At 29.6% G+C, this 19825-nt stretch overlaps 1 protein-coding gene across 10 annotated transcripts in view; it reads right to left on the bottom strand.

Annotated features, from left to right (window-relative positions):
* Window positions 1-19825, bottom strand: part of LOC142323477 (paired amphipathic helix protein Sin3a-like) — a 100108-nt gene that overhangs the window by 31206 nt on the left and 49077 nt on the right. For 9 of the 10 annotated variants that reach the window (XM_075363172.1, XM_075363175.1, XM_075363169.1 and 6 more), the window contains 9 exons: window positions 16287-16479; window positions 15706-15887; window positions 14292-14592; window positions 10784-10998; window positions 8495-8652; window positions 7369-7489; window positions 7056-7199; window positions 5673-6086; window positions 1155-1350 (listed from right to left, as the gene is read on the bottom strand). In XM_075363172.1, coding sequence (XP_075219287.1) covers window positions 1155-1350; window positions 5673-6086; window positions 7056-7199; window positions 7369-7489; window positions 8495-8652; window positions 10784-10998; window positions 14292-14592; window positions 15706-15887; window positions 16287-16479 — 1924 coding nt within the window. The remainder of the gene's footprint in view (window positions 1-1154; window positions 1351-5672; window positions 6087-7055; window positions 7200-7368; window positions 7490-8494; window positions 8653-10783; window positions 10999-14291; window positions 14593-15705; window positions 15888-16286; window positions 16480-19825) is intronic. The other variant, XM_075363178.1, reaches the window with a different exon arrangement.

Raw genomic sequence — 19825 nt, 5'->3', positions numbered from 1 at the left:
AGTCCATTGTTAGGTAGGATTAGGAAAAGAATGAATTATTTAAGAGTTAATATTATAATAGTTATTTGTAGATGAAATTTTAATATAAAATTAAAAGATGTTTATATAAAACGAAATTATATTTTGAAATATGATTAAGAAAGTTAAAATTATACATTTAATTAAAAGTTTTAAGTGTAAAAAAAATAAAGCTTTATTCAGAAATATTACTTTCTAAAATGTTTACATGCAGCCATCTGTTAAAAACATTGCCTACATTAAACTACAGCTCAGTGTCCAAACTATGCAGCAACAATTAAACCATCAACTGGGCAAAAACATGTAATTAGAATGTTGGCAAGAAAAGTTACATTAAATAATTTTAGAGAAGTAAGAATATTATCTTCAATTAGACATTTACACTGTAATAAATTACCATACGGTAACATATTATTTCTATTTACAAAAAGATTACTGTATATAGGTATAAAAGTTAAAGATCTGTTTTACGATTAGGTCATACAAAACATATTTTATTCTAGGAAAAGAAACTAATCGATAGAGTATTTACATTAGAAGAAATAAAAGTTTTTATCCATTTTATAATAAATTTATTTTTTGAAGTAACAGATATTGTTGAGCTATTTTCTTTGATTTTGTTATTATATTTTTAAATGTGATCTATAATGAACGATTTAGTAAATGTTATATTTCAGGATAACAGTTAATATAAATTATATTAGGCTATATTATATTATTAACATTTCATAACATACGTCTATTTAATAAAATGTTATGTTTAGTTAATATAAAATATGTGCTACTGATTTATTTCTTAAACGTTAATAAGTAAAATGTTTATTATAATTCAAAGATTGTAATTTCCAACATAGGGATAGAGATATTTAATTTCCTATTAAATCAATTAGCAATGATTAATTATTACCTAATTTAATCATATACTTTGTGGAATCAATTTTATGTTTAAATTTTTACTTTGTACATTCTGGTAACAATAATCAAGAAATTATAGTGATGTACTTATTATTTCTTGGAAATGCAATTTAACAAATTGTTAGCACAATTTAAAAAAGTTGTATAAGAAAAAGAGAAAAGAAACTGAAAGAAAAGATTATAAGTAGTGAAGCTAGACCACCACCCAGTGCGATACTTACTTAGATACTTACTCTTCGGTTTTAGTCTCAGAGCGACTGCTGTTGATTCTCTTCTATTTCCACGAAACTGAGATTCATCACGAGCTATCAGTGTAGCTCTTTCATACATCCGTGTCAGTCTGTCACATAGTATCTGGTGGTATCTCAGAAACAAGTACCACTTATTATTTCCAAAAAAAAGTGTGTAACATTCATCCTGAAACAATTGACAATATGATAAACATGTTAAACCGCAAACTACATTATTTAAATAAAATATAAATAAGGAAAAAAATGACATTTAACCCTATAATTTTTTTGGATTAAATATTATTACTGTATTAATATGAAGGTGAGACAAATTTAAACTGTTATTTTGCTACTCTATGCAGAAAGCAGATCCGAGCTGGATGGCGGGGTGGGGGGTTAATGTTCTGTGTGTTAGAGAGGAGGAACCAGCTTGGTTAGCTCCTCTGCTCTGTTCTGTTGTCAGTTCAGCCATGAGTGAGCAATAGGTTCCATTGTCTGTTGCACAATGTATAATCATAAAGTTTTTAACTAATGAAGACGTTAAACCCGCAGAAATTTTAACTCGTTTAAAGTTACAGTTTGGGGATGCTATAATGTCCCAGAACAGAGTGTATATGTGGGCCAGACAATTTAAGGGTGGTCGAGAAGGTGTAGAAAATGAAAATCATGATTGACGCCCAAGCTCAAGACTCACAGCTGACAACATCTGTGTTGTTCGAAAGCTTATTGAAGGTGATCGCCAATTCACTGTTGAAGAAATAACATCAGAAGTAACAGTTATGGGAGTGCTCAATCTATTATCACTGACCATCTTGGCTTTAGAAAAATTAGTGCTTAATGGGTTCCAACGTTGCTGACCGAAAATCAAAAATGGAGCTCTGCGAGAGACTTCTGAATCAATTTTGGTAAGGGGTGATGTTTTGAGGCCATTATCACATGTGATGAGACATGGGTCCATATTTACACATCAGAGTCAAAAAATGGCAAGTAAGGAATGGCGAAGGAAGGAAGGATGACGACTGTCCAGTGAAAGCCAAAACCAATTGGTCAGCTGGAAAAGTTCTTGCAACAATTTATTTTGACTCAAAGGGTGTTTTACTCATTGATTTTCTCCACAATCAACAAACAGTGAATGCGGCTTACTATTGCCAGTAGCTACAGTCAACAAAAGCTGCCTACTGAAACAAAAGACAAGTATGCTCATCAGAGATGTCATCCTTCTCCATAACAAAGCCAGGCCACACACTGCGATTTTGACACGTTATAAATTGGAAAAAATGCACTGGGAAACCCTCGACCACCCTCCGTACAGTCCAGACTTGTCCCCCTGTGACTATTTTCTGTTTAAACACTTGAAAGAATCGCTTGGGGAATGATTTGAAACAATGAAGACGTCTAGGAGCGTGTGTGCAATTGGTTGACAACTTGTCCTCAGACCTTTTATGAACAAGGAATATTCAAGCTTCCAAATCATTGGCAAAAGTGTGTAGATTATGCAGGAGACTTTATAGAGAAATGACAAAGGTATGGATTGTGTATATTATTTATCAATAAATTAATAAAAAAAAATTACTCTTTATATTTGATTCAACCTCGTAATTTATTTTTAAATGCTAGTTATAATAAATTAGGATCAAGGCAGAACGGTTTAATTACAAAAAAAGGTCTTAATTGATAAATTCTATTTTGTTATTCTATCAGGAGGCAGTTCATCTAACAATATTGAATATATTAGAGCTATTAATAGTAGTTGACCATTTATCCTTTTTTTTCCAGAAAGAAATGATTCAGAATTAATATATGAAGTGATAAAGAAAGCTGTTTTCTGGCAACATTATATGTTTTATTTAAATGAGAACCATAATTGAATAGTTATTATATTACCTATGGTACCCATGATATTACTAATACTGCAGTCAGTTTTTTTAAACACAATGTCACTAAAGGCTGTATCATGTATGCTTGAACTACATCCTGTATTAATACAAAAATTCTGTTTCAATGTTACAAATGTAATTTGTTATTGAACTGAGCAAGTATTTTCATACGCTTTTGATAACCTGTCATAAAAACTATATACCTTTTGTATAAAAAAAAAAACTACTTATATAATTACTTAATAAAAACAAAACGTTTAGTAATATGATAAAAATTTTTAATTTAAAATAATAACAAGTTTTGTTTAATGGTTTTAATAAAATATCCTGTTCACTAAAAAACCAAAATATTTGTATAAAACTATATAAAAAATATTAATGAAACCATAAAATTATTCTTTTTTTCTCTTACCAGTTTTTTGTTTTATAGATGTTTAAATCTGACAAATGATACTACGAGGCGTATTCATAAAGTGGAGCCATTTGGTCATTAAAAAAAAAATTAACTTGTGAGAAAAGGTTTTTACTTATAATTTTAGTTTACTACATATCTAGTTCACTTTTCCACATAATCACCATTCAGTTCTAAGCACTTTTCGTAATGCTGCACGTTTCTTTAACTCCTCTGCATAGAAGTTCGCTGCCTGGGAATTCAATCAGTTGACAATGGTAGTTTTGAGTCCCTCATCGTTTTCAAACCACTGACCACCAGGCCAGTTTTTCAAATGGAAGAGGAAGTAGTCATTAGGTGCAAGGTTGGAACTATAAACCCAACCAAGGTTGGTGGTCTAAAAGTTCCCAACGAAAATCTTGAATCTTCTTTTTGTTAAAGCAGCGGTGTGAGGACGCGCACTGTGGAGGATTATGCTGAACGACAGTTTCCCGCATCGTTGATTTTGGATTGCACATCAGTTTGGCGAGCGTTTCACAGTATACATCAGCTGTAATTTTTTATCCACGTTCCATGAAATCAACCAAAATGACACCCTTTTCATCCCCCCCCCAAAAAAAACAGTAGCCCACATTTTTTAACTTGAGTATGGAGATTGCTTAAACTGTTTTGGTTTTGTGGAACTTGAATGGCACCACTGCATGGGCTGCGTTTCAATTCTGCATTGGTGCTGGATATCCATGTCTCATCACCCATAACAATGTGGGAAAACAAATAATTTCCATCTTGTCGATAGCAGTCCAAAAAAACTCGTCCACTGCACATTCTTTGCTCTTTGAGTTGGTCAGTGAGCATTTTTGGTACACACCTTGCACAAAATTTATATCAGAGTTTTTCAGTGACAACTGTGTAGATAGAAGTGTGTCCAACATGTGAAAATTCATCAGCCAGAGCACTAATCGCCAGTTGCCGATCACATTGCAGTTTTCGGTTCACTTGTTCAACAATTTCGTTGGTCTGAATACTGGGCCTGCCACTCCCCCTCTTCTAAAACTGTATTCAGATCTGCTAATATTTAAATATAAGCCGATGGCCCTTACTTTATGAATATACATTGTACAAACACAACTTTTCCCCTTACCTAACCAGTAATAATGACAAATTCCACTGTAGCCTTTACTTTATATATATATTACATTTTTTAAATCTAAATATTAAATTAAAAAAGATCAATCTTTTTTAATTTAAATATGTTTTTTAATCATCACTCTTTTCATTTTCAAACATTACCCTTTCATGAAATACAGTATACCAGAGTATAGTAACTGATGTAGTCGATTGGGCAGTCATGACTTGAATCATACAGCACTGTGAATTGGGATGAGAGACAAATTTTTACCCTATACAACCTTAGAAATTACCAGGAGCTATTTCCATCCTTCCTATCAAAGGAAGAAGGATAAGGAAGGAAATGATCAATCCACAGAGGAAGTCTTATGAACTTCAACATTTCTAAACTCTATACATATACAGACAGCTCAAAGATTAAGCTTTAAAAGACGTCATTAATTAACTATTAGATTTCAAAGAGCTATTCATACAACGGCTGCACTCTACCACAATAACCTTTCTTACTAATATATATAATATATATATATATATTTAATTTATTGAAAATTTTATAAAAATCTTTAAGTTTTTTGAAAATTTATTATAGATGAAAACCCAAATTCTGCTGTCCAGGACTATCTAAAATGTTGTATAAAAACAATATTGACAAATTATAAATAAATTTTAATATAATTATAAAATTTAATAACAGCTGAAGATGTGGATCCTGCGAAAATTGATTCTTGGAATTAATGTGGTAAATTTAACTAACTAAATCTAATTACTTGTTTTGGTGGTTTATATTTCATTTAATATATATATGACAATACTCATTACATTACTGTTTGTAATGTCTTAATTTTGTGTTCTCTTTTAACTTTACTCTTTTTTTTAATCTCTGATAAACATTTAGGAATACTACATCAAACAATACAAAGTAAACAATAAGCAACAGCAAAATGCATAAAATAAGAACAGCAAATATTTATTTTTTATAAATAATTCAATCTAAAGCTGTATGATGCAATTAATTTAACTTTTCATTAATGAAAAGTAATTAATTATATATGATCATTAAAACATAATATTAATAAACTTCTACAAAAATACATAATGAGCAAATGGACTCACCGGATAGCTGGATACTGCATGAAGAGGAACTTTTTCTTCTACTGTATCTCTTTTATCATCTTTTCCACTGTTACTGTCATCTTTTCCTTTGCTTCTTCCACCGGTTCCATTATTTATCAACCCATTAACGTCCTTACTTCCTGGGCTATTTGGATCTACATCCATTTTTTCATCTATATCTTCTCTTTCATCTTCACTCAGTTCTTGTCTTGGATGGTGGAACAAATCAGGAATAAACTGCCTCAATAACTGTTTTGTCCTTTGTTTGTCCTCTTTATGGATACTAGTTTGTCTTTTAACATGGTGTATCAACAAATTGGCAGCATCATCCAATACACTTTTATCCTTGTACAGAAGAACTAAATGAGGCCCTGATTGTGTTATACCATCGGATTCATCTGCTTGTTCATGTCTCTATATATAAAAAAATAAAATAAAATAGAACTACCTTACAGCAGCATGTAATTTTTTTTCATAAATCTGTTAATCTTTCATCCTTTTTAATTTCTTTTTGTTTTGAAACACTCTAAACAAAACCCAATAACTTAAAAAGTTGTCATCAAAATTCAGTGATTCAAATCTGATAAAAATATAAACTAAATCTAAGTTGAAAAGTTCATAATAATTTATATAAAGTTGTGTTAACACTATTTTGAGTTATGAACTACAATAAAAGTATCTTGTTATTGGAGCGGATCAGGTTACGAGGGTTTGGTGATTTGGTACTTCTCTTTAAAAAGGGAAATCCTATTAAAATAAAATGATCAGAATGCTTAATCTTGATTCTGCAAACTATTAAAGTGCAATGTAAATGAATAGCGTCAATAGATGAACTAGGTTACCAACCCTCTTGGTCCCATTCAGATCTGATCAGGACATTAAACATATAGGAGCGATGCAAATTACTGATTATAAAGCAACTTTAATGCAGTAAATTTTCTTGACTGAACTGCTAATTAAGAACTGACCTGTCAAACTAAGAAACCTTAGGACTTCATATCAGAATTTTTTTAATTAATGAAAAACCATAATTAATGGCCATAGACAGGCTAATTTTAAAATATTTCTGATAATTTAAAATTTGTAAATAAACAGTACACATTTCACATTTAATTTAAACAAATATATAATATATTTTAAGCAGACTTGAAAATTTAAATGGTCATTTAGAACAGCAAGAACCTCAATAGTTGTTTAAACACTAAAGAGGCATCACATTTTCGATCTAAATAGGCCAATTTGTTTTTAAATATCAATCATAGTAATCAGAGTAATCTGTAAGGTCAGTGAATTTGTTATAAGAGGACTTTATAAAAAGAAGTTGTTAAGAGTCCTGACTGTGTATACATATATCTTAAAGCTGCATAACAAACTAACACAAACCTCATCATAACATGTTTCAATTTCATTAAATAAAGATTTTGATCGCAGAGCTTTCAAATCATTCTGTTTAAAGTTGATTCCTTGGTGGTCTAAAGATTTCAAATAGAATTTCTCATTTTGTTCTTTCCAAATTTTGTTAAAGCCCTGTAATCAGATAAAAAAGCATAACAATAATTTAAGTATTGATAAACCACTAGTTTAAATAAACAAGTAAGAGATTTATTAATTATTAGAAAAAAAAATTATGTATCAAATTTCATTCTTTTTTTTTATAATTTTGTTATTTTTTTTCTATTAATGAGTAATAAAATACCTTTTGTCCTTCTCTCCATTCTTCTTCCTTAGCTTTCAATCGCCTCAGAACAACAGGTACTGCAACAACAGGATTCTTTTTAAGACCATCTATAATATCTGGTGCCTTATCTCCATAGATTCTACAAAATTCCAAGAAAAATCACAAAAAAAAATAAATGTGGCAATAATAGAAATAAGTACTTTATTTTTCATAGTCAGATAGGTCTCTAATTAAATAAGTACATAAACACGCATTCATTCTGTTAACATGATGTATATATGTTAATTGATAGCCTTACAAAGTGAAATTAATTATTCAGTCATACATTAGTAATCAACTGTTTATTAAGGAAGCTTTAACGATCATAAACTTTTTTAAATTTCCTATGATATGATATAAAGAAAATGCTTCATATCATGAGATAAAATATAAAATTAAGTAGAAGTAAAACAGAAGTAAGAAACGATAAGTTATTATATGATTAAAGATCAAACTTAAATGACATTTATAAAGCTTTGAATTCATGAGACTGGAAAAGCTAGTAGAATTAAATAAAAGTAAAAACCATACTTCAAGTCCCTCTTTACGTTACACTATAATAGCTCGTTTGATTAACAGCAAATTGGCAAACTGATCTTATTTTTCAATGAAATTTCTCTGTACTGTAATAACTATACAGAACTGCTTTCATTTATTTTTCAATTGTATTGTGATTAAATTATGTTTTCATTGTCTTTAATGCAGTTTTTGCTTGTGAGGTGATATAATTATCTACTATATTCAGTGAGGAAATAGTTTGGAACTACATTAAAGAAAATTAGGATGATGGATGAAGCCCAGATTAAATTGTGAAAATAATAGCCTATTTTAAAAATCCTGCAGTAACTAAGGTGATAATACAAAATGGCAAATTTAAAAAAAAAAAAACAATATATTTTATAAAAAATATATTGCTTTTTTACAATGAAATACAATAAAATTTTTAGCATCGAAAAGAAATACATTTATGTACTAATATCGATTTAATTAATTGTGCATACTAATTGTGTACAACACACGATTAGATATACTTTCACATATGCACTATGACTACAGTTTAAACTATTATTTGCTCCATAAAAAAAATAATAAAATACAACTCTACCTCCTTAAAGCTCTTTGGTGAATTGTAGGAGAATTTCCACCAAGACAATCATCTAATCGGAACTTAGCAACTTCTTCGGATGAAAGCCTACATAATTTTTTATGAACACCTTCTAGAACTCTAATTGTAGCCGCATTAGTTTCTATTACTACATCCAACTGAAAAAAAAACAAAAAAAAACTTAACTATCATCTTAACATGATCTGTAAGATAATCCTGATACATGACTATGTAAACATATATGAAATGTTAAATTTAAATATCCAAAATTTCCTACAAGAAGGCTACTTTCTTCTTATTGTTGAATATTTCTTTCTTGCAAGAAATCCTGTGGATCTGGTGGTATCTACAGTTTAGGAAAAACTGTAGTAGAATAAATTGTGTAATATTGCTTCAGAAAAAATAAATTAAAAATGTATTACTTACAAAGACATGTCTCGACCCTTCAACCTGTTATTTTGATCTTTAATCTTAGTGGTACTACATTCTAGATTAATTTTTTTAATGTTCTTGTTAAATAGTAGATATCATCATTAAAATTATTAGTTTTTTAAATATCTTCTTGAGAGAACATTTCTGAAAGTATGTAAAGTTTTCTTGATGTTCATCATGGGGTATATTATTACATATAATTTATAATAATTATAATCCCAGGAAAACTATGAAGTATTCCCAAATGAATTCTTAAGACTCTAGCTGCAGGCAATGAAGCATGTCTGATTATGAAAAATACCTAAATAGAATTCAGTCTTTCTAAATTTTATTTATAGTAATTGAATGGTTCTATTAGAAAATGTGATTTAATTAGCAAAAATGTTAAAATGTAATATTGAAAATTTTGTTTCATTTAATATTTACTAAAAATCTGTTACATTTTGTTAATAAACTTTGAAATTCTTACATTTTGTTTCTGTGAACTTTATTTTTACTATTTTATTTGGAACCAAATTCTATACAAGTTTTGTTTATAACTTTTGTGTTTATTATCCATTTAACAGTTAGTTTTCACCAAACATAAAAAACTGTGTTTTTCGACCCCCAAATCCAAACTCTTTTGTCTTTTACCCCAGATTTCACAACAACTACTAAAAATACAGTTCTGAGGCCTATTTTTTTTTTTTCAATTTTTCTGGTCAGATTTCATATAAAACCACTAATTATCCCTAAATTTGGGTACCAAGAATTACAGTCTGGCTTAATTTTACTGACTGTGCAGAAATCAGAGCAAAATCTTTCGCCAACCGAACCTCATTAACAAAGTATTTCTGAACTTCTTAATATACTTTATTTTTTATTTTACATGTCCTGAAACTTCATTACACTTTTCATGTTTCACCTATATAATAATTTAGAATTCACTAAAATTTTCTTTCGCTGAGAGCAGGTTTTGCCTTTTTCAGGAAAGTAATTTCTGTTAGTGTAATATTTGAATGAAAAAAATATCATACATAATTTTTTAAAAAAATAACAAACCAATTTTTTAAATTAATAAAAATTAACCTACACTATCTGTTGAAAAAAAAAACACATGATAAAATCGTTTTTGTTATCAGATTCACTTATAATAATAAAAAAAAAGTCATATGAATTAAACTAATTACATATATATATAAATTTGTAAATATTTTTACTGTTTACAATCAGTTAGTCAATAGCTGTGAAGGGACCAAGAAAATATTACCGAGTAAAACTGGAACCTTTTCTAATAATTTCATTAACATAATGATAATGCAAAAATTAATAAAAATTTAGTCTAAATTATATAAAATAAATTATTTTTACAGTTTTTTCAAGCCTATAGAAAAATTTGATATCATTTAGTTTCAAAGGTACAAAGAAATTCATTAGGAAGTACTGTACTAGTAAAATTGATTAAAACCAAAAATTTTTCATTACATATTTGACCAAGGCTTTTCAAGACTAATACTTAAAAATAACAAATAAAGAAAAAGAAAACTGAGAAAATTTAATAACTGTAATATATCTTCTGCTCAGATGAACATGAACAGGACAAATATGTCAGTTGTCCAAAGACCTCATGGCCTTACATGTAATGTTACACACGTTGATGACATGTTTGTTGCATAACTGACTCACATTTTCTTTTACCGTAAACAATGTTCAAAGCTATTAAAAAATAACTAGACTCTACTATACAGTAGTCTGATAATGAATATAATTAGTTTATACAATATTAATAATATGAACTAATAAATTTAAAAAAAAAAAAGATTTTTAAGATTAATGAAAACTATTGCAATTGAATATAAAAATAGTTTCAGTTATCACCTCAAAACGTTCATCTTCACAACGGTATATGTACTCTTCGTATTGTGTTTTCCTTGATGTGACGAAGGTAGAGTCTTCTGACCAAGTAGGAAATGACACCCATGTATCATTTAGGACTTCCCGACAAAGTGGAGTTCTTCCACTGCAACGTGGTTGCACATAATTCTTTGGAAGGGCACAATAACTCGCTCCAAGACGTTTGCATGTAGAATAATCTGAAAAAAATTTAATTAACTGAAAAAAGGATATCACAGAAAATGAAGCGAGCTAAATTCACTTAGTAATTAATGAGAAAAACTTTTACATTATGACATTTTACGGTTAATACAAAATACTTAAATGCAATGAAAGGAAAATCAGAATTAATAATTGTTTCTGGTTGAGAAAAATACTTAGATACAGGATATTTGGTTGCAGTTGCCATCATGCACTATTTGTAGGATTTTGTAATGAGGAATAGTAGTATAAGGTAGTGTATGTAAAAATGGTAAAAAAACCAATTCTTGGCTTAAAAATTATGCGATTGGTTCTTCAAACAAGTTACAGTGATAATAGATTAACAATGATGATAATGGATATTAAAAAGAAAAAAAAATTGTTTAGAAATAGATATTCTGTGCATGCCATTTAATATAATGACCTGAACCAATAAATGTGTAGAGCGTCAATACATAAAACATGCTGCAAACATTACATGAAGGAAATTGAAAAATCATTTTCAATCTGTCTTTCAGATGTTTACAAAATCACAATCTTCTTATCACTGCATATATGTCATATTTTCTCTCTTGTTTCAATGAAACATTTGGCAGTGAAAAAATTTTTTCTCCCGAGTTTTTTTGTTATATAAGGTATATTTATGTCAATGCATGCTTGTAAGGTTAGTTTCACAGTGGACTACCTGATTTTCTTTTCCATTACAATTTTTTTTTATAATTTAGCTATAGAGTGATTTAAATTGTCATGGCTTTACAAAATTATACTGAATTTGCTGCTCATTACACTGGCTATATTTGGGTAATTTATCACACTGTTAAAATGAAAAGTTTCTATTTGATGTTTAAATTATAACTTTTTCCAAAACCAGCTGCTGTTGTCATTTTTTTTCTTAAAATTAAAAATTTTTTTCTTTATAAGTACGGTTTAGTAAAAGTGGAACCTCACAAAACACACAGTAAAAACCACACCAGCATAATATTAATCTTAACACAATTTGTAGAATTTGTTCATAAAATAATATTATAATTTTGTCATCGGTAAGATATCTGAAAGCCTTATTGTAAATAATATATTTTATTCCTTTAGTATACAGTTGACTGGGGCTTTAAACCTATACGTATAAAGCTACAGGGCAAACTTTTGTTGAAATATGGTACTGTCAAGTGCATCAGGAAACTTTGATAGACTTTACTACAAAATAAAACTACCAAAACAATGGAATAATAAAATGGATTCAATGAATATAACATGGTTATGGGCAAAAACAAACAGATCTGAGCTGTAAGTTTAGCAATATAGCATATTAAACCGAGGTAGTCTAACCATAAAAGAAAGATCCAGAACTATCAGGACAGATTCTGAGAATGTTCAATATAATTTAGTCCTTTAATTTTCCCCTACCTTTTTAGAAATTCAGAATCAGACTGAATTTATAACCCAACATGGTGACTGCTGATCACATTTTATACTGAATGATCAGAAATACTGTTGAATTATGGACTGACTATACATTACACAAGAGTATGTCAAACAGGTAGGTTTCAACACAATCCCAATTCTCTAGATTTTTTGTTCACAAATTAAGGCTAAAATAAAATATGTTGTGGATTTCTCATACTTCTTTAATCAAACAAAATGGAAAATGAATTTTCTGAAGCTTATAAAATGTAATATTAATGTTAAAAAAAATATATATATATATATTTTAATAAATAATATATATTATCTATCCACTAATAATTGGTAAATTTAATAAACAGTCTATATTTTTAAGTCTGTAAGGATAATTCAATATTTTGCTTATCTACTGATTTCAAATTCTTTTTATTTGAATGTAAGAAAACCAGAAAGAACTTAAAAATAATATTTTTACAAATAAAACTGATCATAAAATTAAATAATTTAGAAATTTTATTTTAAAGTAGTATATCACTAGTTAATAATACTATTTATATTTTTTAAGGCCGAAGCATGAAAATGTTAAATCTGATCCATTTATCACCATAATCATAATATTTACAGGCTGAAGTTAAATATTCCAACACTGTAACATAAGTTTATTTACAAAATGTCCTGACCACAGTTGCTTTGTATAACAGTATCAATGAATTTATGTTTTTGCAACTAATTAAATTTTATTTCATGACATGCTGAATGACTATAAGAGTAATTCTGATATGCAGTCACTGACACTATATATATATATATATATATATATATAGGTTTTATTGTACCTTATCCAGAACATACACAAAATTAAAATAAAAAAATAAGTCTAATATTAATTATATTAGTATAACATTTCTTTTTTATAGAAAAAAATAATAATAAAGTAACCTTTACTTTTACTATTATTATTATTATTGCAGTCTTGATCTGAACTGAGAGCAAAGTATAAATTCCCGATTGCAAAATGAATTACTACTTCCATTAATGTTTACTGTGTAAAATATCCTTTTCATAGATAACAATTATAACAGGCATAATATTCAAATGCATAACATTTTGTAAATTATTTTTTATTCTATAAAGATTAACTCTGCTTGGAAGGGAAAAATTATATTTTTCTAACTTTCTATGGTTTAATAACATCAAAATGGAGTAAGCTACAAACACAGGAATTGGACTAAATAAATAATTAAAATACTTTAGTTGTTGCAAAAAATTTTTATTATACTTTTTAGTTTTTAAGAACAGAATAAACATATATACTGCTAAAAGTAATGTTATTTTCATTATTATCTATATGAAAAGTTATCTTATGTTAAATTTTTCTCTAATAAATTAGTTGTCAGCAAAATGTGACTTCAAAGTTTTCTTTTTCTTTTTTAATTTTATAAGTAACAATTATTTTCCTGAATTAATTTAGAACACAAGTTTCTACAAAGATATCTAATTTTCCTTCAAATCGAGTATGTAGGTTGTAAGAGTATTTTTATGGTTTGATTGAGAATAAAGATTTTCACTAGATGGTTTCTAGCATAAAAAGTGATTTAATAAGAAATGTATGGCACTCAGGCAATTTCATTAAAAAAGAAAATAATAGCTTCACACTGCAATGCTTCAGGTGAACCATAACTCTATCTTTAGCATCAGTCAGGAGTTCGGTGTTAGAATACGTGCCTAATTGTCACAGGCTCTTTTGTGATTTACTTCTGAGCTGGTAACCACTACAGAAATTAACAATTTATAGCAAAATACATTAAAAAAAGTGATTTTTCTTGAAATAATTCACATTCTAAACAAATTGAGAGATAAATGGAAAAACATTAAATAGATTATAACTGACCTATATCCATTGCAAGTTCACCACTAGGCCTTTCTTGTCTTGCAGTAACATTATTATTCATAATGCTGTCAGAGAGACTGGGATTGCTGCCCTGCTGTGGAGGTGTTGTACCACCACTTTGTGGTGTACTACTACTTTCACCGACAAAATCCTTAAACCACCTGAATAATTCTGGATGTCGGAAGAGGAATGGTGATACTAACGCAAGAAGTTCTGAACGTGACACGATTTCTTGATTATATAATACTATACAACGCAGAAAATTTTCATATACTTCTTGATTCTTTAGAGATCTATGAACCTATAGTAATAAACAAATTATACACACTTTCACTTATTGTGCAAAGGTTTCTATTTTAACAGTCATTATTACATAAACTAGTTATCTACAGATAATCTCCAAAGGGGATCTTCTCAACGGGTTCTAAATTATAAAAATATAAAAGAAATAAACTTAAGTATAACTATGAAAATAACTAGTTGAAATAAACTTATGTATAACTACAACTAAATTTTTAACTCAATGTTGTTCTACGATTACAATAAAATTGGGGTGAGCACAATTTACAAAATTTAGTTTGATTTTTACTAAATCTTAACTTTCATTTCTTCAGTACAAAGGGAAAACTAACTGAAAAAGAAAATTCAAGATTTAAATTAAAACCTTTTTCTAGATTATTTGTTATAAATTTGCTAACAAATGCATACCATGAAAAAACAAAATGTCTGCTGTACATTTTGAAAGCATTTTTGTTTGAATTAAAAAAACAATGGTGAATTACAACAGATCTGTACAGAAAAATCCTTAAATCATTCAATTTATTTTCAGAAATACTACATAACTGGTTCATATCTGCAACAATGTCGAATGAAAAAGTGACATTTAGTAGAGCTTATGGGATTTTTTTTTTACTACTGTTATACTTCCGCTCACACTGTCAGATCATTTTTAATTATCTTTTATATTTTAATTACAAAAAACAAACCTTTTTAAGCAAATTTTACAAAATTAACAACAATGTAGTTTATTTTATTAAACGATTACACAGTAAAACTTTCTAAAAAGACCTACATTTTTATAAATTTTTTCTATAGAAATTATGCAAGTTCAAGGTTATGCTATCAGTTTTTACTTCTTGATCTTCAAGAGAATACAAAAAAACACTTTTCTTGAAGAAATAACATTTTAATGACTATAATAACAGCTAACATCTAGCTCATAACTGATGCTGAAATGATTAAAAAACATAAAAGAAAATTGTTTGTATGGCCATCACATGAAACAGACCATTCAAATTAAGAGATCTAATCATACAGAAGATAAAAAAAAAACCCTGTTGCAAAGTGTCACATAAATACTAAATAGTAAGATTTAATTGGAGATGTATAATTAACTATTGGAAATCAAACCTACCTTATCAAAGAATGCGTAATCATTTAGGCTTCCATATTTTCCCGCTTCTGCTGGAGTAACATCTCTGAAGGATAAAGTCGTCACTTTATGTTTTTTAGCAGGAGGTGGATGGTGATGGTGAGATGGAGAATGATGGATGCTTACAGACGTAAATGAAGGTGAACGTTTCAATCCTCCAGAACCTGAAAAGAATCATCATAAAATCACAACAAAAAAATTCAGAAATGCAATAACCAAGAGTTATCACATGGCATATAAAATTTAAAATAAAGAGTTCAACTTCTTTCTTATACAGAGAAATTTCTTGTGTGTCATTAGAAGTGCAAGAGATAAAATATTTATATCAATATTTCTACTAGCCAAATATTACTGTTTCTTAGTAATTGACAGTAAAATCTCAATAGCAAGTTTTTTTTAAATATTTTTCTTCATGTTTATTCTCATAATAATGACTAAAGAATTTATTTATTAAGGCTTTAAAGTTAAATACATACTAATAGCGACTGCTGATTTAGTTTTAATACTAAAGGTAACAGCAACTAAAGCTAAAAACAATAATTCTATGAGTAGAACACACATACCTTGATTACTGATGGTGCCAGGTCCAGGGGCACTACCTGTGTGTGGATGTGGCCCAGAAGTTCCAAATTTTGGTCCGCTAGTGATACTACTAGGTGAAGGAGTAGAATTACTGTTAGTATATGATGTAGAAAGTTTTAAACCCAAAGAGGGTTTATTCCGTGGCAAAGGAGGATGCTCATTACACTTGTTGCTCTGAAAAACGATTGATTATAAACGTATTTTTACCATTTACACCTTACCTTCTGTTAACCACATACCATTAAAAAAAAATCAAACTAAATTTGATATCCTAAACCTAATAATTAACTTTAAAGTTAGTAATAGTAATATTTAAGAAAAATAAATATCTAAAACAAAACTCCAACCTAGACACCATCTAATTCATGAAGTATAAAAAATTACTCGTTTCTTTATAGTAGCATTTGACCTGAATAACAGTTTTGCGTGCTTATTTATAAGACAAAAAACAAAATTAATAATATGATCTGTCAGTAAATAAAATGAAATCCGATATGAGTGAACATAAACTGTGTATTTAAAACTATGCTATTATAATAAATGACAACATATAAACATGTGATATAAAGCTCAATAAGAAAGATATCTAATAAAACACGAAATTACCAGCAAAGAAAAGAAAATTTGCAATAAAATAAAAAGGAAGCAGTCACTAAATTAAACATGAATAAAACTTTTAAATAATTAGATATTAACCAAGGAATGAAGAGAAGGAATCTGAAATTACAAATAAATAAGATTATTTCAGAACTATTATTCAAATAGACATGTATTGAGACAACTAACTCTTTAACCAAAAACAATGTTTCAAGATCGAGCAAATATGAAAAATATATTATTTTATATATATGAGATGTGATTGGCAAGTTTTAAGACTGCACTTGTAATTTCAAAATGGCAGTTATTACAGGCTATTGTGATGGATCTCCTTCAAAGTAGTCCCTTCTGACTGAACACACAGACTCAAACAGTATTTACACTTTTGGAAACATTCCTAGAAATTTTCTTTCTTAAGGGTGCTAAGAACTCTCTCCGTATTTCTGTCTTCAACTGAGTCAAGTTGGTTCACTTTCAGTGAAAATTTCAATTTTGGAAACAAGCAGAAGTAAGTAGGGGGTAATTTTCAGTAAATTCCTGGAAATTGGAAGGGGAAAAAGTTCTGTGATCGAGAATGCACAATGAGTCGGTGGGCGCATTGTTGTAGTGGAGAATCCAATTCTTGTCTTACCAGAGTGCAGGCCTTTTCTTCTACATAACCGCTGAAGTACACTTTTACAGTATTCCTGGTTGACTGTAAGCCCCCTCGAGACAATTTATGATGCATGAATTTTGCACACTTGATGCATGTTCAAATCTTCAGTTAAAATTGAGTGAACTGCGTAGAAACTTTAATTCAGTTTCAGCCATCTCCCTAATTGTAAGTCTACTGTCACGATGCACGAAATCATGAACTTTCACAATGTTTACATTGGATTTAGAAGTGGAAGGCTAGTCAGACCAAGGGTCATCTTTGAATCTGTTGAACTAGATAAAAACATCTTACCAGCTCAGATGTTTACTTCTGAAAGCTGTGAGTTCCTAAGTCTCTGAAGCTGATTTCCCAGTTTTCAAACAAAATTTGACATTAACTGGTTGTTCTGGTTTTTCATCAATTTGGTAAAATCAATCTGCAGAGAACCGGAATGACATGCTCACACCAATGAACAAAGATATCACAGTGATCTTTTCAGAATGTTTCAAGGACAAAACAAAGCTTTCCCTTCTGCATCTGCCCCCTCCTAATGAGAAGTGGCAGCACCTGTTTTAAAACTTTCCAATCACACCTTGTATATATAATTAAGCAAATGATCTAATGCTTGTTTATAGTAATCAGTATTACTCTTTAATAGAACTAATGTTAGTAAAGTAATTAATTCTGTTAAGCCCTATTATTTCAATGATTTGTATAAGGTAGTACCTATGTAATTTTTTAAAGATATTGGCAATAATTATGGATTTCTACAGGTAGTTTACTTACATTTTAAGGATGCACAAAAGATAAAAAAAAATGGAAATAAAAATACATTATAACTGGTGTACGGGTTAGCAGCCCATTCATTGTGGAACTTCTAGCTTCTATTACAAGAATGGCCATGGGTTTATTAATTAAAGGAAGGATCTGCAACTAATGCTTGAAGATCACAGATGTGTGAGGCTAGAAACAGCTGCACCCCATCTCAGACGTATGGTAATCAGCAGCTTGAACAGTCTACTGTCGGTGACTGTGCCTGATAATCAGGTGCCCGTAGTGGAAAGTGATTTAAACGGACAGATGAAATTAAGGTCTACTTTTACCGCTCCTACCTGCAAATTATCCGATTGGAATAGGACAAGACCAGGGCAGATCCCTTTTCATATCTCACAGAATACCTATGTAGATAGCAGTACCAATCAGAGCGAAGGTAGCACAGGAACTCGGGTTTATTTCCAGTCCATCTTCAGATAAGAGTATTACGGAGGAGATAGTCACAGCTGTCATCATCCCACTTGATCTATTTGTGGGGTGATAATTCAAATATGGTGGAATAGATCCAATGAAAAGACCCAGAACCCAAAGTTTGTGGAGAAATAGAGGTTCAAAGATCATACAGAATGTCAATCAGCTGCTGTCCAATAAAACATGCAAACACAATCCATTTAGACATCTTTACGAGTTGGTGTATATTACTGCCCTTGTCAAATGGTTGGTGTGTCAGTGTGACTGCCGACAGGAGCACTCCAAAGCCTCCAGGCTGGATCTCAGCTAGGCAGGAAGGTTGACAGGTTGAAGAAAAATATTAGCCATCTGACTGCATTAGTGAGGTCAGCTAACCCTACTCAGAGGGTCTGATCCATGACAGTCCTTAATCTAGACTCATAAGAATTCAATCACAGAGATTTCTTGAAGCAGAGCTCGATAGTATTATCCAATACGATACTCTGATATATATTAATTTACAATATGGACAAAATCATCTGTTCAGTATAATTAAGACTTTCACAACACAGACAAAGCAGATTGGATATGTGAAGAGAAAAGAAATGTTGATTACACATCAGCAATGGTAGATCATGTCTTAACTTGTGTTGATGTATACCATACAGTTGTGAAAACTCATCATTGGAAAAGTCCCCAGGATTGATAGAGTGGAAAACTATTGGTACAAGTACTTTACTGCAATATACCAATGGCTTTTAGAGGTTACTCAGAGATTCTTAGGGAAGCGGATCTAATTTAGAAGTTTTTCACCAAAGAAGTAACATACCTAATTTCTAAGAAGGCTCCAGCAGCAAAAAACCCTGCCAAATACTGCCCTATCTATCACCTACTTCCTATCATATGTGTCAATCGCAATGAACATCTTGAAAGGCACCAAATTACAGTTGTGAAGCAGAAGGGTTATCACAAGAGGAAAGAGGCTGCAAGGAGCGGTTGGTGGTGAATGGTGTCCTCTCGGCTAAGAGAAATTTAAATATAACCTTATGCAATGTACATAGATTA

Source organism: Lycorma delicatula, chromosome 4 (assembly GCF_047948215.1).
Source record: "Lycorma delicatula isolate Av1 chromosome 4, ASM4794821v1, whole genome shotgun sequence".
In the NCBI taxonomy this organism is placed as follows: Eukaryota; Metazoa; Arthropoda; class Insecta; order Hemiptera; family Fulgoridae; genus Lycorma; species Lycorma delicatula.
The sequence above is the reverse complement of the archived record's forward strand: the minus strand, read 5'-3'. Positions and strand labels throughout refer to the sequence as shown.